At 44.3% G+C, this 17,741-nt stretch overlaps 1 protein-coding gene across 7 annotated transcripts in view; it reads right to left on the bottom strand.

Moving 5' to 3' along the window:
• KIAA2012 (KIAA2012 ortholog) overlaps window positions 1-17,741 on the bottom strand; it is a 133,166-nt gene that overhangs the window by 102,816 nt on the left and 12,609 nt on the right. For 3 of the 7 annotated variants that reach the window (XM_027965099.3, XM_012142767.5, XM_004004834.6), the window contains exons 3-8: window positions 12,024-12,183; window positions 10,149-10,304; window positions 6,924-7,066; window positions 5,195-5,381; window positions 4,238-4,380; window positions 1,605-1,773 (exon numbers count right to left, since the gene is read on the bottom strand). In XM_027965099.3, coding sequence (XP_027820900.2) covers window positions 1,605-1,773; window positions 4,238-4,380; window positions 5,195-5,381; window positions 6,924-7,066; window positions 10,149-10,304; window positions 12,024-12,183 — 958 coding nt within the window. The remainder of the gene's footprint in view (window positions 1-1,604; window positions 1,774-4,237; window positions 4,381-5,194; window positions 5,382-6,923; window positions 7,067-10,148; window positions 10,305-12,023; window positions 12,184-17,741) is intronic. The other 4 variants (XM_027965098.3, XM_060410261.1, XM_060410262.1 and 1 more) reach the window with 2 other exon arrangements.

The following is a 17,741-nucleotide window of genomic DNA, read 5'->3' as shown; positions in this document are numbered from 1 at the left end:
TGGGAACTGTGAATAACAGACTATCTTTTCACTGGCAAGTGTCTCCTGATCTATTGGCCTCATTAGACCTGAATAATAATTTAATAAACTCTGCACTTAAAAATACTGTAATACTGTGTGTGTGTGTTTTAAGGAGCTACATAGTTTTTTTTCTTGAAAGGTAAAATCTACATACAGTGAAAGCAAGCAGATTCTAAGTAAACAGTTCAATGAGTTTTGATAAATGTATATATCCAGGCAACCAACTAAGATTTAGAACATTTTCATCATCTCAGAAAGTTTCTTTATGCATCCTCCCATTGACCAGTCTTTTAAGCTTAACAGTTATGACATTCTTCATAGTGAGAATTCCAAACAGCTGGAGAGTGAAAACTGAGAAATCAGTGGCAGTTTTTCTTGAAGTTTCTAGAAAGCTCAGAACTAGGACTTTTCAAAATTGAAGTCAGCTGTTTAGAGAGTTGCCTTTTGCCTCAGGCTGCCCAGAAAATTCCCAGGGGCAATAATGTGTCTTTGGCCAGGGTGTTGTGGAATGCCTTGGGAAGATCCGAAAGAATTTCTGCTTGTGTGCAGGGTGAACTGAGTGGTCACTCAGAAGCCTCTTTCTAAGTCGTAGGTTGGAATTGACTTGCCTTACCCGCACTCTTTCAGCACTTCGCTTAGAAGCTCAAAATCTCTTTCCTGACAAGGATTGTAGAAATCATCTAATGTTACATAATAATGTTACCTAATTCACAATCAGGAAAATGGAACAGGCTCAGAGACATACAGAACAGACTGATGGTTGCCAAGGGGGAGAAGGGGTTGGGTAAGGATGGGGTGGGAGTCTGGAGTTAGCAGATGCAAACCGCAATATATAGAATGAATATATAACAAGATCCTACTGTAAGGCACAGGGAACTGCAGTCCATATCCTGTGATAAACCATAATGGAGAAGAATGTGAAAAAGAATGTCTCTCTCTCTCTCTATATATATATATACGTATAACTGAATCACTTTGCTGTACAGTAGAAATTAACACAACATTGTAAATCAACTATACTTCAATAAAATAAACTACAAAAAATCAGGAAAGTGGCTCTTCAGACAAACTTTGATCTTTCATAGAACCAAATCCAAAGATCCAAATATCCTGGCTGCCAGGTAGCTCATCTAAATCCAGTGCTCATCAAAGGCAATGAATTCATTGCAGATGTCTGATAAAATTTATTTCTCTACTCTTTTTAACCAGATTTTTATTTTTTCAATTTCAGTTATATATGGCACTTAATTATTGTAAACTGCCTGAAAATTCTTGCACCTTTATAACATCTATGGTGCCCTGGACTTATTTATGCGTATGGCTGACTGCCATTTTCTTCCACAGTTTAGCAAAATGCTCTGCTTAATGAAGGACTCAATGCATATTTTAAAAACTGAGTTGAGTATGACCAGTAGAGATCTACTTGCAGATTTATCCTTTTTGTTTCTTTTTAAAAGAGTTCTCATAAGGGGGTGACCCTGGAGAGGGTCAGCCGTGATTTAGGACCCGCATGGGCGGGTCCCACACCCCAGTCCTTCCTGGCCTGTCTCATTCCCTCAGGAGACCCATCCACAGGGACCCACCTCTTCTTTGTGCCTTGCCTTTTGGCGGGTGTTGGCTATGATAATGAATCTCCACAGGGAAGATGAAGAGCTCTGCTGGGGGCTCACTGGCTTTAAGTTGACTCCTCAGGGGGTCCAGAACTCTGGGTGGTTCTTCTGAGATAAGAGGTAATTTCAAAGCTTTAGGTGCCTGGAGAAAATGTAAAAACAAACAGACCCCAATATGGCAGGTATCTAAATCCTGCTGCCTGCAAGGGACAAATGATATGGTATCTTATTGACTCTCCAGTATCAGAAGCTGCTGGGTGTGATATTGCTTCTGTATCCAGGGCTGAAAAGGAAAACTGACCAACCTGGAAGCCGGTCAACTCATTAGAGTGGGGCTGCTTTGCTTGGTGGGGACTCGGTTATGTCCCCATTAACCCAGTCTCCAACTGCTCTGAGAAGTATAAATGTGGTAAATTCAAGAGCCTTTGTGAGGAAGGCTCTTTCTTTCTCTTTCTTTCTCTTGTAGCCCAGCAACAGCCGGACTGACATGTTGGAGCTGAGATTTCCATGTCTGGAGAGGGAAAAATCTTAACTTGTGTCATTATGGGGAAAAAGGCAAGGCTCAGACTTTTCTTTCAGGTAAGAAAGGGCAGAAATAGGAATACACATTTGTATACTTGCTGGCCTTGTGTAATCTCTCTAAGCCTCAATTTCTCCTTCTGTAAAATGGGGGTAATCATACTGCCCACCTCATAAATTGCCATGAGGATTAAATGAGTTAATTATACATAGTTACAATAGTGTTTGGAACTAGGCTTATTTCTATAATATTTCTTTGAGAGAAGACTCTTCTGTCATTAGGGTTTAATACTGAATCTTGCCACTAGCAGAATACCTAGGTGTCTCCACACATCTGAAATATGAAGATATCTAGAAAAAGAAAATCACTGTGTGTCAGGATCAACCACAGCTTTAACCCAGTTTCCTTTATGTCCAAAAAGCTCCAAAACATAGGTGTGTGTATGCACGGTGGGGGTGGGGGTGGGGGGAGAGAGAGGCACTAGGGGTAGTACTTAGAGCTTCCTGTTTCCAATTATTCAGAAGTTGCTAAAAATTTTTCCTTTTAGTTTGCAGCTTTTAACATATGAACTCGGCTCTATGAAATGTATATGTGTGCTGGGTTTCAGGGAGTTCAATTTCACAGGAGGAAAAATAAAAACGTTTCTCACTTTTTAGTGTTCAAAAAGAAAAAAAGATCAGACACACACACAAGCATCCTACGTGTTTAGAGTTGAATGAGGAGGAAATTCACCCAGCAACATTCAGGGTAATATGTATAGTTTTGAGACGTTAAGAAAATGATTAACCCAATGCATGCACATAGGATCTTTCTGTTCCTAGAGATCTCCACTCTCCAGGTGCCAGCTGCCCACCAACTGCCCTTTTCTGAATACCGACCTTTGTATTTTGTTTGACAAGGTTTGCATTGGGAAATCTATGTGGAAACTCAAATGGTTTGTGTGAGATATGGCTGACAAGCCACGCCTTAAATTTCTCCATTGTAATTAAAAATTTACAGAGTTTTAATATAGTAGAAAATATTGCTTTCCTCTGCTAAATCGTATACATGGGTTGATGGGAGGGATTCCTATCCTCTGAGCCTGGCTCAGTTCTGGGATGATCTGTGTGTGAGATTGAGGACTTTCCTTGGGCCTGGGTGACCTTGGCAGGTCAGGCCTGCTGTTTACTTCTGGCCCAAAGGAACCTGAAAAGCCAGAGGTCCTTCTGGTGTGAATGGAAAGATTTAGATCACCTTAGACACAGAGAATCTGAGAAAATCCTGAACAGATGGAAAACAACCTCTTCACTGGCACTGGGACCACCTGGCGTGCCCACGGCTACTCAGGGCCACTGCAGATGGCATGAATCCCCACTAACGTTGTTGGTTCCTATCGGACACAAGGTACTTTCACATAAGTGCTTCATTTCCTTTCATCCTTCCATCAGCCCTGTGAGGCTGGTATTATTATCCCTGTGCACAGAGGAGGAGCAGCTCTGCGGTGAACCACTCGCTCAAGTCATACAGCTGCCACGATGGCTGGACATTCCAGAGCCCCTGATCAGTCTCACTCACCACAAGTTCAGGAAGATGTACCTGAAACTTCTGAAGGGGAAAGCCCCTTCACTCTCACCTGAAACTTCTGAAGGGGTTGATAAACCTGCAAAATTTATCCTACATTTTCGGAGGTGACAGACCCTCAGTTAAGCAAAACCATTGCCAGGTTCCAAGCATTTTAAGTTTGAAGTGGGTCAGCTGCTTACAAACTCAAATTCTGTCCTTACATGCTTACAGATAACCCTCAGCCCCTTAACAGAGCAAAGGGTTCTGTTGCCATCAGTGTGGTAACACCATCTGCTTTAATGGGGGGTGGCTGAAATTCCTCTTATTCACTGTTTTCAACATTTAGTGAATTACTACCCCTTTAGCCCAACTCCACACAGTGAGCTCAGAAGCAAGTAAGGCTAGTTCTTGGAGACGTCTCTTTGCGTCAACTCGTTCCTAGAATCTTTTAAGCATGTGTGTGCGCATGCACGTGTACACACACACACACACACACACACACACACACACACACACACACACACACACACACACACACACACACCTTTTTCTTCTTCATGTCCCCAGGCATGTTTTTTTCTGAGCCAGCAGCAGATGCTACAGGAGGGAAAAGACATCTTTCAGCAGGAGGCTCCTTGAACAAGTGGCTGCTTCTGCCCTGGTGCAGCTTCATAGTCCTTTGTTTGTCTGTAGAGATAGGATGGCAACAAGAGCTTATTAGTTGTAGGCATGGGGATGAACAGTTGACTTTCAACTTTAATCACCTTTGGGTTAATGGGAAGAGAGGCAAGGAGATGCTGAGACACCTGGAGAGCCACAGTGGCTGAGGCAGCTTCAGGGAGCCCTAATCTCATGATCTGGGTTGGGTTCTTGATGGCTGAGTCAGGTGATGGAGAGACTAATAATGATCTTAATAGTTACCACGTGTTAAGTGCTGACTGTGGGATGAGAATTGTGCAAAGTATTTTACATGTATTAACTGAATCCCCATAATAGCCTTAGTGTTAATAGTAATATGTTAGTCACTCAGTCATGTCCGACTCTCTGCAACCTCATGGTCTGCAGCCTCCCAGGCTCCTCTGTCCATGGAATTCTCCAGGCAAGAATACTGGAGTGGTTTCCATTCCCTTCTCCAGGGGATTTTCCTGGAAAACTCAGGTTTCCTGCATTGCAGGCAGATCCTTGCAGGCTATTACGCAGGGAAGTCCATAATAGCCTTATGAAGGTATTATTATTCCCATTCCACATATGAGAAAATGGAGCCTCAGTGAGATTAAATAACTTGCCCAAGGTCATAGTTAGTAAGTGGGGGTCATTTGAGCGCAGGCAGTCTGACTGTGGAACGTGTGTGGTTGAGGGCTAGTCTCATTCCCACCTCTGGCTGGACTTCAGTGGTTATTTTCTAAGGTGAGTGGCATGAGGAAGAGACACCCAGCATGCTCAATGTTCTCTGCAGGATCACGTTTACCCAGATCAACAAGCAAGGCATTCGGCTTCTTACCGCTGAGGTCTGCCTTCCTGTTGGGGAAGATGCCTCCGTAGTAGAATGCCGTGTGGGATTTGTCATGCAGGAGCCAAGAGTGATCGAAGAGGGCATGCCCGAGGGTCCTCCTGGAGGTTTGCTGTGCTTTTTCATGGTGGCTTTCTTTTGAAGCGTGGATACAACGGTGATTGTCTTTTGACGTGTCCTAGGGAACAACAGATATGCATTCCTGAAAACAGGTTTTGCAAAGGAACAGAGCCGGTTCCTCTAACAGTCAGACTTTGTGGCTAGACTTGTGATTCCAAGGATGAAATCTTCTTAGCAGCCTGGGAAGAAAAACATGGTTATCGTGGCCAGATCTCTAATGCTGTTTATTACATTCATAAAATGTTTTATTGCTGGTGATAGAAAGAATGACATTTAGCTATGCCTGATGTATAGTGCTTTCTTGAAAAAAATTAAAAATCAAAATGGAGCTCTAGTATCATTGTCTTTTCTTTTTGGCAGACTTCTTTCTTTTATCACAGTAAAATATACATAACATAAATGTATCATTTTAACCATTTTTAAGTGTATAGTTCTGTGGCATCAAGTATATTCATGCTAGCATCACTGTTTTTATCCATCATAAAATGTCTCTTCCCTCTCACTAGGTGGTACTTCTCTTCTCCCCCTTTCCTGTCTCATTGGCACATGACCTTCTTGTAAGTCATGTGTGTTTATTCAAGATAGGAGCACACGTTATCTATGTTTCTCTGTTGTACAGACACACACACACACACAGGCCTTAGAGTTTCAAAAGTTTATTTTTTTTCCCTTTGGCTGCACCGAGTTTTAGCTGTGCCGTGTGGACTCTTAATTGCAGCATGTGAGATTTAGTTCCCTGACCAGTGGTTGAACCTGGGCCCCCTGCATTGGGAGCACAGTTTCTTAGCCACTGGAGCACTAAGGAAGTCCCTAAAAAGCATTTTTACATTTTTACTGACTTAATCCTCACAGCAAACTTGAGAGGTGTGTGTGATAACAGCTCTATTTTACATAAGAGGTAATTCAGGCTCAAAGTTAAGTTTCTTGGACGTGCTCATCACAGCTAGCAAGATACAGGACTCAAAACAAGGCTTTTCCAACTCTAAGACCAAAAGCTCTTTTTTTTCTAGAGATGGCTAGAGATGCCTAGATGGAGTGAAGAGTGTAGGGAGGATCTGTGGTTGAGTGAGATTGGAAAACCACAAGTTAAAGTTAAATCAGCTCTTCTACTATAGAACTTCTCAAATGGTCCATGGCTAAATGAGCACTGTGCCTCTCTGGGAGGAGAATGTGGTGCACAGCATTTCCCAATTTATTTATTTTTTCCTATGGAGCATCTGGCAGTGCTAGGGTTCTACCAGTTGCACCTTGAAAAACAGGGATCAATAGGCTCAAAGTATTAATACTTTTCTCTTCTCTGGAGGACCCCAAGAAATGGTGACAGGAGAGAGTATCATCTCCAAAGTCAAGAAGAACAATAACAGAAAGTGAAAGTGAAGTCGCTCAGTCATGTCTGGCTCTTTGTGACCCCATGGACTGTAGCCTGCCAAGCTCCTCTGTCCATGGGGATTCTCCAGACAAGAGTACTGCAGTGGGTTGCCATTTCTTCCTTTAAGGGATCTTTCTGACCCAGGGAATGAACCTGGGTCTCCCGCATTGCAGGCAGACTCTTTACCCTCTGAGCCATCAGGGAAAGGGGACCCCCCATTAGAAACGGTACCTCTGTCTGTGTTTCATCTTCCTGCCAGGGCTGCTTCCTGAGTGGTGGCAAGCAAGTCCCCTGGCTGCCACTGTCCTTGGCTACAGAGCCTGTGTCCACTTGTCCACCAGCCCCAGCTTCCCCTTCATCCAGGTCCTGCTGACCTGCAAAGGTGAACAGTGGGTCAACTTTGCAAGCCCAAATACGAGTATGACGCTCTTAGCTGCTTCCAAACTACCTCCCTTCCTGCTTTTCAGAGCAACAGTGTTGATCAAGGCCCTTGTTCCTCTGCCCTCCTGATTTCTGTATTTCTGCTAGTGTCTCTATGGAAGTGGCAGCCAGCTCAGTGGAACAGACTGTTCTGGGAGTCAGGAGCTCAAGGTTGAGTCATTTCTTGGACTCAGTTTCCTCATCGGTAAGTTGTGGATACTGATTTCTTGCCCTTGCTTCCCTGCAGAGTTGTCTGGAGCTCAAATAAGATCATGCATGTGACAGCCCTTTGCCAACTGTGAGGGGCTAGGGGATAACCAAGGTGTGACGATGGTGGGATGACCTGAAGCTCTGCTCTGTTGTTACTGAGATGCTCAGTCTGAAGCACTTGATTTCTGGGGCTGTCTACTGGTCGTTTCCTTGTGGAGAAACTCAGACGATCCTCTGTGGTGCGACGGCTGCTTAGCAAGCTGCACTTACCCTGTCTGTGCAACCCCCAGGAAGGATCTGAGTCAACAGATGACTCCAGCATAGTGAACAAATCTTTCATCAATGGTTTAAAGGGTCCTGCAGCTATTTTCATCACTTACTCAAGGTAGATTTATTGCTGAAATAGTCTGGCAAACCTTCCTTGTTTGGAGCTGCTGTAGCAACACCTCAAATCTCTGCTTGTGGCTCTGAGGCATGATGCAAGGTTGTATTTCAACCAGGGGCTCTGGAAGCCCTCAGGGGCTCTGTGTATGTTGGAGCACTGGACTTCTGGAGGCTCTCGGCCAGCCTCACCGTCCCCCTGTATTCCCCAACCTTTGTCATTCCCTACATCATCCTCATCCTTGGTGTCACTGGGTCAACAGCCAAGTGCCCACCTATGGAGCACTCCCTCCTTGCAGCTCCCCTTCCTCTGCCCACTGGCTTCTGAAGGCGACCTTGGCTCAGAGCTGATGCTGAGAGTGTTGGTGGAGCAGATGCAGACTCACGCTTAGGTTTGGGGGCTCTGCTCAGCTTAGTGACTCAGGGAGCCCCTCGATCTGCCTGTCCCCAAGAAGACCAAGCTGCATATAGGATGCAGCACTAAAGACCTTTTTATGTGTTTAGAATGATCCTTTGAGGTCAATCCAGGCTTCAGGGCCATCCTTTATGGTCAGATGCACTTGGTAGCCTCTACCAGCATTTCTAAGGGTATACCCTTAGAAAGTGAAACTCTGGGCAAATGGCTGCCGACCTGCTGAATGGTCTTACATGGCAGACTGCTTAACCTGGGGCAGGGTGTTTTGTGTAGGAGGATACAGAGGGGGATTCTTCCTTTTGGCTGTATCCCAGGTGATATTGAATATATGACTCAATCTATGTGAGGGAAACCAAGATTTTTCTCAGCAAATGTCAGCTCTGGCTCATTTGTTTACGCTTAAAAGAAACAGGTTAGCAAGCAAGGTATGGGAAGTTTCAGTTTTGAAAGGAGACCACGCCATGTCCTCTATCTCAAATATGGGTTCAGCTTACTCAAACAGTGTGAATGGGAGTAATAATTTAGAGCTCTTAGACAGCTTTGCACCTATGTCTTCTCCTATGATTTTTTTTACAACAACCCAGAGAGGGTGGAATGCAGATAGCCTTACTCCCATTTTATAGATAAGCAAATTAAGGCTGCATGAAGCGTAAGTAACTTAGTCAACATCACACTGTTGGGGGATTTGAGATTTGTGGCCAGGGCTTTTGCTACTTTCTCCAGTACAGTGTCTGGCAAGGAGAATGAGGCCAAGGGGAGATAAAATTAAAACCTATAAAACCATCAGTCAGGGTTCGAGATACAGTCTGAGCTATTTTTCCTTCTTTACAAGTTGGTTTTTGGTCCTTGTGATCATAGGCAATTGGGTGTTACAATTATGTTTAAAAAACACAAGGTAGGGATGTCTATAACTAACATTTATTGAGCACTTGCTGTATGCCAGATACTGCATATCCCATTTGAGTCCCAAGGTGGGTATGGTCATCTTCATTTTATAAATGAAGAAATTGAGGCCCATATTGTTCACGGGGTTCTTAAGGCAAGAATACATAGCTTTTCTTCCAAAGATCAAGAGTCTTTTAATTTCATGGCTGCAGTCACCATCTGCACTGATTCTGGAACCCAAGAAAATAAAGTCTGTCACTGTTTCCGTTGTTTTCCCATCTATTTGCCATGAAGTGATGGGATTGATGTCATGATCTTCGCTTTTAGAATGTTGAATTTTAAGCCTTCTTTTTAACTCTCCTCTTTCACTTTCATCAAGAAGCTCTTTAGTTCCTCTTTGCTTTCTGCCATAAGGGTGGTGTAATCTGCATCTGAGGCTATTGATATTTCTTCTGAGAGTGAAAAAGGCATAAGAAATAATCTAAAATCCAAACTCTAGACATGCACTGTCCAATACAGTAGCCACTAACTACATGTAGCTATTTAGATGTAAATTAATTAAAAGTAAATAAAAATTTAAAACTCATTTTCATAGTCATACTACCTACTTTTCAAGTGCTCAGTAGCCAGAGGTGGCAGGTGACTACTATATTGGAACTGGACACTATATATATATGTATATATATATATATATATATATATATATATATATACCTCATGGGAAGAGTTGACTCATTGGAAAAGACTCTGATGCTGGCAGGGATTGGGGGCAGGAGGAGAAGGGGACGACAGAGGATTAGGTGGCTGGATGGCATCACTGACTCAATGGACGTGAGTCTGAGTGAACTCTGGGAGTTGGTGATGGACAGGAAGGCCTGGCATGCTGTGATTCATGGGGTCGCAAACAGTCGGACATGATTGAGCAACTGAACTGAACTGAACACACATATGTATATATATATATATGCAGAACATCCCATCATTGCAGAAAGTACTATTGGATGGTGCTGGTCTAGACTAACTCCCTCAGTTTATAGATGAGGACAAGGAAACCAAGACTCTCTAGATCTTATTTTGAAAAACTTCATTTTATGCTGTTAAAAATCCCAATATTTGAGATCTGGTTTGATAAAATCAACATGTACCTTGTCCAAAAGATTTTCCCTGTTGAATCCAAAATGGAGGGAAGACAGGCAGGAGATGGTATTTGGGCGGTACACCTGAAAGGTCCTGTTGTGGCCTGAGATTCTTTGGTACATTATGTTGACTGTCCTGAAGCAGCACAGAATCCTTGATGTATCCTGAAGAGTAGGTCAGGAGTTATTGGTAGAAACAATGGTTGTCAGTCTAGAGGTCTTGATGGTAACTACAGGTTTCCCCACTTGCATTAGTCTTAGCTTTGGACATTGCCCATTAAGAAAGACAATTAGAAGATGGAAGAGATTAAAAAATCAGATAGAACCCATAAAGGGTTCTCTAGCCAATGTCTTCAGTGCCTCAGGTTCTGTACCATATATATGCTTCTTCCACCTCACCATTCCCAGGAATTGGGTTCCCCTGGTGGAAGGAACATGGCTGTTTCTTTGGGATTGGGTAAAAGGCTCCTCCTGCCTTAGATGAAGTCTCAAGGTTTCTCCTGGATGTACCTGGCTTGCTTCTGTACCCCTGTGATTCTCAATCCATTCTATAAGTATTTATAGAATGGATTACCAATGGTCCCACCTTCTGCTAGGTAGGACCTATGGCAAGAGGCCCAAGAATGCACAGACACACAGACCTTTCCTTAAACCACACCTTGTAGCCACATGACTTTCACAGAAGGGTCTGAGATATCTTTTGATATCAAGAAGGGCTTTCCTCCTTGAAGATTTTGGGCCTGGGCTATGGGGCAGTGGCCTGTCTTGCCCTCTGCAGCACCTAACAATAAACATATCTCTGGTTAAAAGGCTCTTTCTCACAAGCCTTAGATAAATGGAACTGCCTGGAACCGCGGGCCGGCCATGAAGGGTAAACCAATTACTGGGCAAGCCCACAACTCCCATTTTCCTTCAAGTCATCACTTAACTGGGGAGAGAGTTGTTTTCTCTTCTCTCCCAAAGTAAACCTATAAAGCAAGAGAGTCAGTCTTCCCCTGGTCCTCTCTGTTTGTTGGTGCTGAAGAGATGGCAACTAGCCAGGCAGGCTTTGGCAGATCCTACTGCTCACCCTTGTCTTCTCCAATAGGTTTGCCAAATACAATATGGGATGTACAGTTTAAGTTGGATTTCAGATAAACAACGAATACCAATTTTTAAAAAGTAGGAATATGTACAAATATTGTAAGCTTAACTTTTCTTCTTTTTTTGGTTAGTGCCTGTGTGGGTGTGTATGTGCACATATGTAGGTGCTAAACTGGCCATTCTAATTCCCAGCCACTGCCTGCTTTTATTTTCAGGCCTTCACAGAGTGCATTTGGGGTGTCTGTTCAGCAGCAGGGTGCCTGTCTGGTGGGTAGTGCTGGAGAGCCACCATCTTCGAGGAGAAAATCTAACATTTCTCCGTCCTAGCGGATCTGAGGTCCTCCCCGAAGGGGAAGCAGTGGTGTTGGGAAGACTGTGGTGTCGGAGGAGTGGGCAGGACCTGGCTTCCGGTCTCAGCACTGCTTTTGGCTGAATGACCTTGGACATATTACTTTACCCCCTGAGGCTCTTTTTCCTTCTCGTGTAAAAGATCGAGATTGAACTGGAGGCCATGGAGTCTCTGAGTGGGCAGGCCTGGGAAGCGCGTTTTGCTCCGGATGAGGAGCCTGAGGCTGCTGAGGGGCGCTAGAGGGAAGGCAAGACTTCAGGCTGCCGTCCCTCCGCAAATGTAGGAGAGGCGAAAGGTGTGATGGTTGCTTGCAAGCTAACAAGATCGAGCACTTTTAACACAGAATTGGGTGTGAAATTCTGATGTTTCAGACACTCATGGAAAACACACGCTTGCACCAGAATGCGGGGCGGGGCAGTTCAGGGCACACTTCCTCCCACGTCCCCACTGACCTGCACACTGGAGCTTGTATATGGTGCCAGGGGGCCACGTCCGCAAGAGGCCGCGGAGGTATCTCTTGGCTGAGTACCCAGGTTGGATCTGCCTCAGGCCCTGGCTCTCTGGTTGGCTTCGGAAGTGAAGGTACGGCTGCCAGGCTCTGTCCTGCTCTCTCTGTGGGGACACCAGTCAGGAAACAGCAGGGCTGCTGAGCCCGGAGCCCCCCAGTGATACAGGCTTGCTAGCACAACCATCCACATCAGTAATCCGAGGACTCCTTATAGATGCTGCAAGACACCAGAAACGGACGCCACGGCCAACAGACATAAACCAAGAGCCCAAGGAGCAAAGCTCTGAAAGTCCCCTGAGGATTTGCAGTTGGAAGGAGAGGGAGAAATGAGAACTACCAGACCCCATCTTGAGACAGAGCATCAGAAAAGAATAAAGAGCCTCAAAGGAAAACAGAGTATTTAGTTTAGCCTGTGGAAATCAGTACCTTAAAAGTAGCTCTGTACAGCGGTGGGAAAGAGCTTGACAAGTCAGTGTTAGCATTCTATGTTTGCCATATGAGTAATGGGACGGATAAGCTCTGTCCTTGTTCAAGGGGAGCACTGCATTTTGAAAATATCTGGCTCTGCAGCATTTCATTTCAGCCAGGGAGAAGTTTCTGGGCACCTACCTGCCAAAGCCACTGTAAGTCATGGCAGATAACTGTGAATAATAACATCTTACATTTGGCTAGGTAGGGCTTTATATAAATACAAATAACTTTTACTTCGTTATAATCCTTTATGGTAGATGAGTTAATATCATAACCACTAAGATGAGGCAGAACTCCTTCAAGCACAAGAATAGCAAACATGTGGTACTTGTGTTGATAGCTCTTTTCATCCCCCTGGTGCCTGGCAGACATCACCAATCAATCAGCACTCTTGACTGATGAAGTGATTGATTTTGATCTCAGCATCCTTCTCTTTTAAAAACTAAGGCATGATTTATATTTAATAATATGCATAGAGCTTAAATATTCAATTTAATACAACCTGACTATTCAATTATACACCTTTGTAGCCACCACACAAAATAAAATATAGAACACTTTCATCAGCCCAGAAAATTCCCTCATGCCACTTTCTAGTCAGTGTCTCCATACGTACCAGGTAATCACCATTCTTAGGTGTGGTTAGTCAGATACTGGCCTGAGTTTCTTGGCTATATCCTGGCAAATTTACCAGTGAAGGTTTATAGTTTAACAAAAAAAGAGAAAGGAAACAAGAAAAATATGGCAATTTAAAACCTGATTGATGGGTAAGAGGAAGTTTTTAGGGTTTGGGTGCTTGCCCTGCTACACAAAGCTGTGATCTGCTCACATTCTGATTAATTCAGGAAATGGAAATGCCACAGAGTGGACGCCCACAGCCATCGCTGAGGATTCAAGACCACCAGGGACTTCTCTTTAGCTTAAGAGAGGGCTAGAATGCCAAAGTCCATAAAATGAAGGAATTCCTCTGCTGGGAAGAGGTAAACAGGTATCTAAGGCCTTCATTCTTTCATTCATTCACTTATCAAGCAATTCTAATGCCAAGCACTGGAGAAAAAGCAACAAAAAAAGCAGATCGATAACTAATAAATAAATGCAGTTAAAGGTAAAAGAAAACATGGCTTATTATTCAATTAACTCTATTTTCTTGGAATTTGTTAATTAAATGAATGCTTGGAATCCAAGCACAGAACATCAAGTGGTCCTTGATGTCTAGACAGTTTATATGGCAAAAAAAGAGTTTACTTCAAGTGCAGAGCCTGAAAAATTCAGCCCCATTTGAGGCTTTTTCCGAAGAGCATGAGAGGGTGAGTTGTAGGGAGGTCAGTGAACACAAAATGACTTAAGTTCTTTCACTCACTCCATTTTTTTCATTCGTCATGTAGCAAGAATTTGTTGAGCACCTTCTATGTGCCAGGCACTGTGTTAAACCCTGTAATATAGAGCCATCATAATAAGGCCTTTTCTGGATGAACCGGAACTTCATTTCCTCCCATAAACCTTTGCTTTCAATGATTCTCCTCCAAATGTGATAAGACCAAAGCTCCTCTGAGATGCTGTGGCCCTGAGCAGATTGCACGATGCACTGTCTGAAGTGGACAAGAGCTCCTTGTTTCTCAGCAGTATGCATTTCTGAAGCTCCTGCTTGGTTCTGGAGCTTTACTGGGCTGCTTGCTCAATGGGGCAGAGATTTAGGAAATTCCTTATCCTGGAATTTGGCACATCTTGGTACATTTTTGCTTCAAGTTTGAATGCTGATCTTGGCCTCTGTGTTCATTTCCTGTTGCTGCTGTAACAGATTACCACACATTCAGTGGCTTTATTTTTAAATTATTGTTATTTTTTGGCCATGCCACTCAACTTAGTTTCCTGACCAGGGGTTGAACCTAGAGTAGTGGAGTGAAAGCACTGGGTCCTAACCACTGGACACCAAGGAATTCCCCTTATAGTGGCTTTAAGCAATACAAATTTGTTATTTTACAGTTCTGGAGATTAGAAGTTTGAAATGGGTCCCATTGGGATAAAATCAAGTGTTACAGGGCTTTCCGGAGGCTGTAGAGAGGAAGCTGTTCCTTTGCTTTTCCCAGTTTCTAGAGGCCGCCTGCATTCGTTGGCTTGTGACCCTTTCCTGCATCTTCCAAGCCAGCAACAGTGGGCTGAGTCTTTCTCATGCTGCATCCCTCTGGTTCTTTCTTTTGATTCCTTCTTCCATGTTTAAGGATCCCTGTGAATATACTGGATTTGTCCAGATAATCCAGGATAACCTCACTGTTTCAAGCTCATCTGGTTAGTGACCTTAACTTCTCTTTGTCATCTAACCTACTTTATTCATAAATTCCAGGGATTAGGATGTGGACATCTTTGGGGGGGGCATTATTCTGCCTACCACAGCTCCTTTAAGTTTTTTATCCCTAGTTTTCTGGTTCCGGTTGGTAATTTCTCAAATTATGCCTGTGAAGTTGGTTGATAAAGTTCACATCTCATTGCATAAATTGAAGCACTGCCAGAGGCCTAAGACCTGCTTAGGTTACTGAAAAGCTCACTCAGGGTTAAACCTGTTCATTCATTTCCAACATGTGCAAAAAGTGGCAAAAAGTGGAGTAAATGTCTACTATATTGGCAATCTCATAAAAGTTTATTTTATAAATGTATAATCATGGTGGAAACACTGGAAGAAAATACATTAGAATTTTAATAACAGTGGTATTAGAGTGTTGGGCATAAGATTGCAGATAGCTTTTTCTTCTCTCATTTTTATAGAATCAAAATTTCCATAAAATAGATTATAAATGGAAAACATGTTAAAAATTGATGTATTGATATTTTATTGCACCCACCGCCCTTATATAGTTTCTGCATACTTCTCTCTTCCTTCTCCAACATGATCCTGGACCTCTAACTACCAAAGACGACTCTAAAACATGAAAGGAGGCAGAAGGGATCCAGGAAGGGAGTTCCTGGAACGGGAAAATACACAGCAGCAGGAGGGTGTCTGCCGATGGCTCCAGACTTCTCAGGCTTGCCTTGGCTTTGCTGATCAACCCCAGCTTTCAGTTTCTCCTGAAATGAGTGATTAGTGTGTACAGAGGGCTCTCTTGCTCTTTTAAAATTCATCCACTCACTCATTTCTTACTGTCCTGGGTCTTCCTTACTGTGCGGGCTTCCTCTAGTTGTGGAAAGTGGGGGCTGCTCTCCGTTGCAGTGCTCAGGCGTCTTACTGTGATGCTTCTCTTGTGGAGCAGGGCGCTAGAGCACAGACTCAGTAGTTGTGGCGCAGGGGCTCAGATGCTCTGCGGCACGTGGGATCTTCCCAGACCAGGGATGGAACCCACATCTCCTGCACTGGCAGGTGGCTTCTTTACCACTGAGCCACCAGGGAAGCCCAGAGGGCTCTCTTATCCACACGCCACTAGGAGTGCATCCTCTAATGAGGAACTTATTCCCGCCCGCCGTCTCCTCGGTGTCCTCCGGCCCCCCTGTGCAGAGGGGTGAGGGGGTTCCCTTGCATCTGGCCCCAGCACCCCCCTGGCTGTCCTGGCCACATTATTCCACTCCTGGCAGGCGAGGGTTTTCAGAAGATGGAAGGAGCCCATATGTGCAATGCTCCCGCCTTGCAGATATGGGGTGGCAGGGTGCCAGTGTCCCCAGGAAGACAAGAAACACCCGGATTGCCAGCTGCCATCGTACCACAGAGGGTGGCCAGCCTTTGTGTGCAGGAGTCCACAGAGAGATGAAGAGGGAAGTTCAGATATCCCAGGGCTGGCAGGCAAAACCAACTGTAACTTGACCCTACCCATGTCTCCAGGTAAGAGCCACACCTGTCTAATTACTCTTGACTTTCCTCTGCCACTCTCCTCTCTGGGCCTTCACTGACGTATGCCCAGAGAGACTCTCTCCAATTATTTTTACCACAAGACTCAGCTCAAATTCTGCCTCCTCCAAGATGTCACTCTAGATTTTCCTAGCAAGAAGCAATCACAGTCTCTACCATCTTTATACGTTAAGTGCATATTAATAAATTGTAGTCTAGATCCTCTCCTAGGCTGCCTTGTATCAAGTGTCACGGGGGCACAAATCTGCCTCCCTGATCACATTGTACCCCAACCCCTGCTGGGTGGGGCCAGCAGGGGTTCATGGCCTCCCCCCGCCACACCCTGGCAACTACTATATTCATCTAACAACTATTTGCTGAGAATTTGCCATGTGTCAGGCAATGTTCGAGGCATTATTTAATAACTATTCAAGATGTTAACTCAGAGGAATGGAAATCCCCCAAATATCCCTGTACTTTTCTGCTGACAACTTGTCTCCTCAAGCTGCCCACTCCAGTCAGAAGTCCTTCCATCCAGAGGAGCAAAGCCGGTCGTCTCCTGCTCTGAGACGTAGAGTTTGTGTGCTCTGGCAAAGACCAAGGCCTAGGACAGAGAGTGACCATCATTGTTGTTGCACATGTGTAGTAGCCAGACTTGGGGCTGCCAGGGGAGGGCAACCAGAGTCAAGGTGAGGGTAAGGTGGGGAGGGGAGAGGTGTGTGTCCACTTAAAGCTGTGCCTGAAAAGACTTCTCAACCCCAGCCTGACTTTCATCAGTCTTGTGTAAACAGTGCCACTTTCAGCCAGCTCTTTCTCTGCAGGTTTAATTTCTGAGAGTCTGTGCAAATGATACTATCTCTCCCAAATATCTTTGGTGGTCATGTGTTACTGAATATCAGGCCGTTAAGAAGAGAATCATAAAGTGGTTTGAATTTTCCCATAGCTGCAATGTTGTAACAGGGTTTGATTCCTGACCAAACCATTTAGTATCAAAGATTTGACTAGTCATATGCCACAAAAGCAAAGACAAAACAGCTGGAATTGAAATCAGAAAATATGAAGCTTCAGTTCCTGTAGCTGTCTGGTTCATTTACTAGCTGTCTGGCTTTGGGGAAATTACTTGACCCATCTGTGCCTCAGTCTTTCTGTCAAATAAGGATGATGAAAGTACATGCTCTGCATGCAAAAAAAATGAAGTTGAATCCTTACCGTGCACCATATATAAAAATTAACTCAAAATATAGGTAATATACAGGGCTTCCCCGGTGGCTCAGACGGTAAAGCGTCTGCCTACAATGCAGGAGACCTGGGTTTAGTCCCTGGGTTGGGAAGATCTTCTGGAGAAGGAAATGGCACCCCACTCCAGTATTCTTGCCTGGA

The sequence above is a fragment of the Ovis aries genome, chromosome 2 (assembly GCF_016772045.2).
Source record: "Ovis aries strain OAR_USU_Benz2616 breed Rambouillet chromosome 2, ARS-UI_Ramb_v3.0, whole genome shotgun sequence".
NCBI classification, from domain to species: domain Eukaryota; kingdom Metazoa; phylum Chordata; class Mammalia; order Artiodactyla; family Bovidae; genus Ovis; species Ovis aries.
The sequence above is the reverse complement of the archived record's forward strand: the minus strand, read 5'-3'. Positions and strand labels throughout refer to the sequence as shown.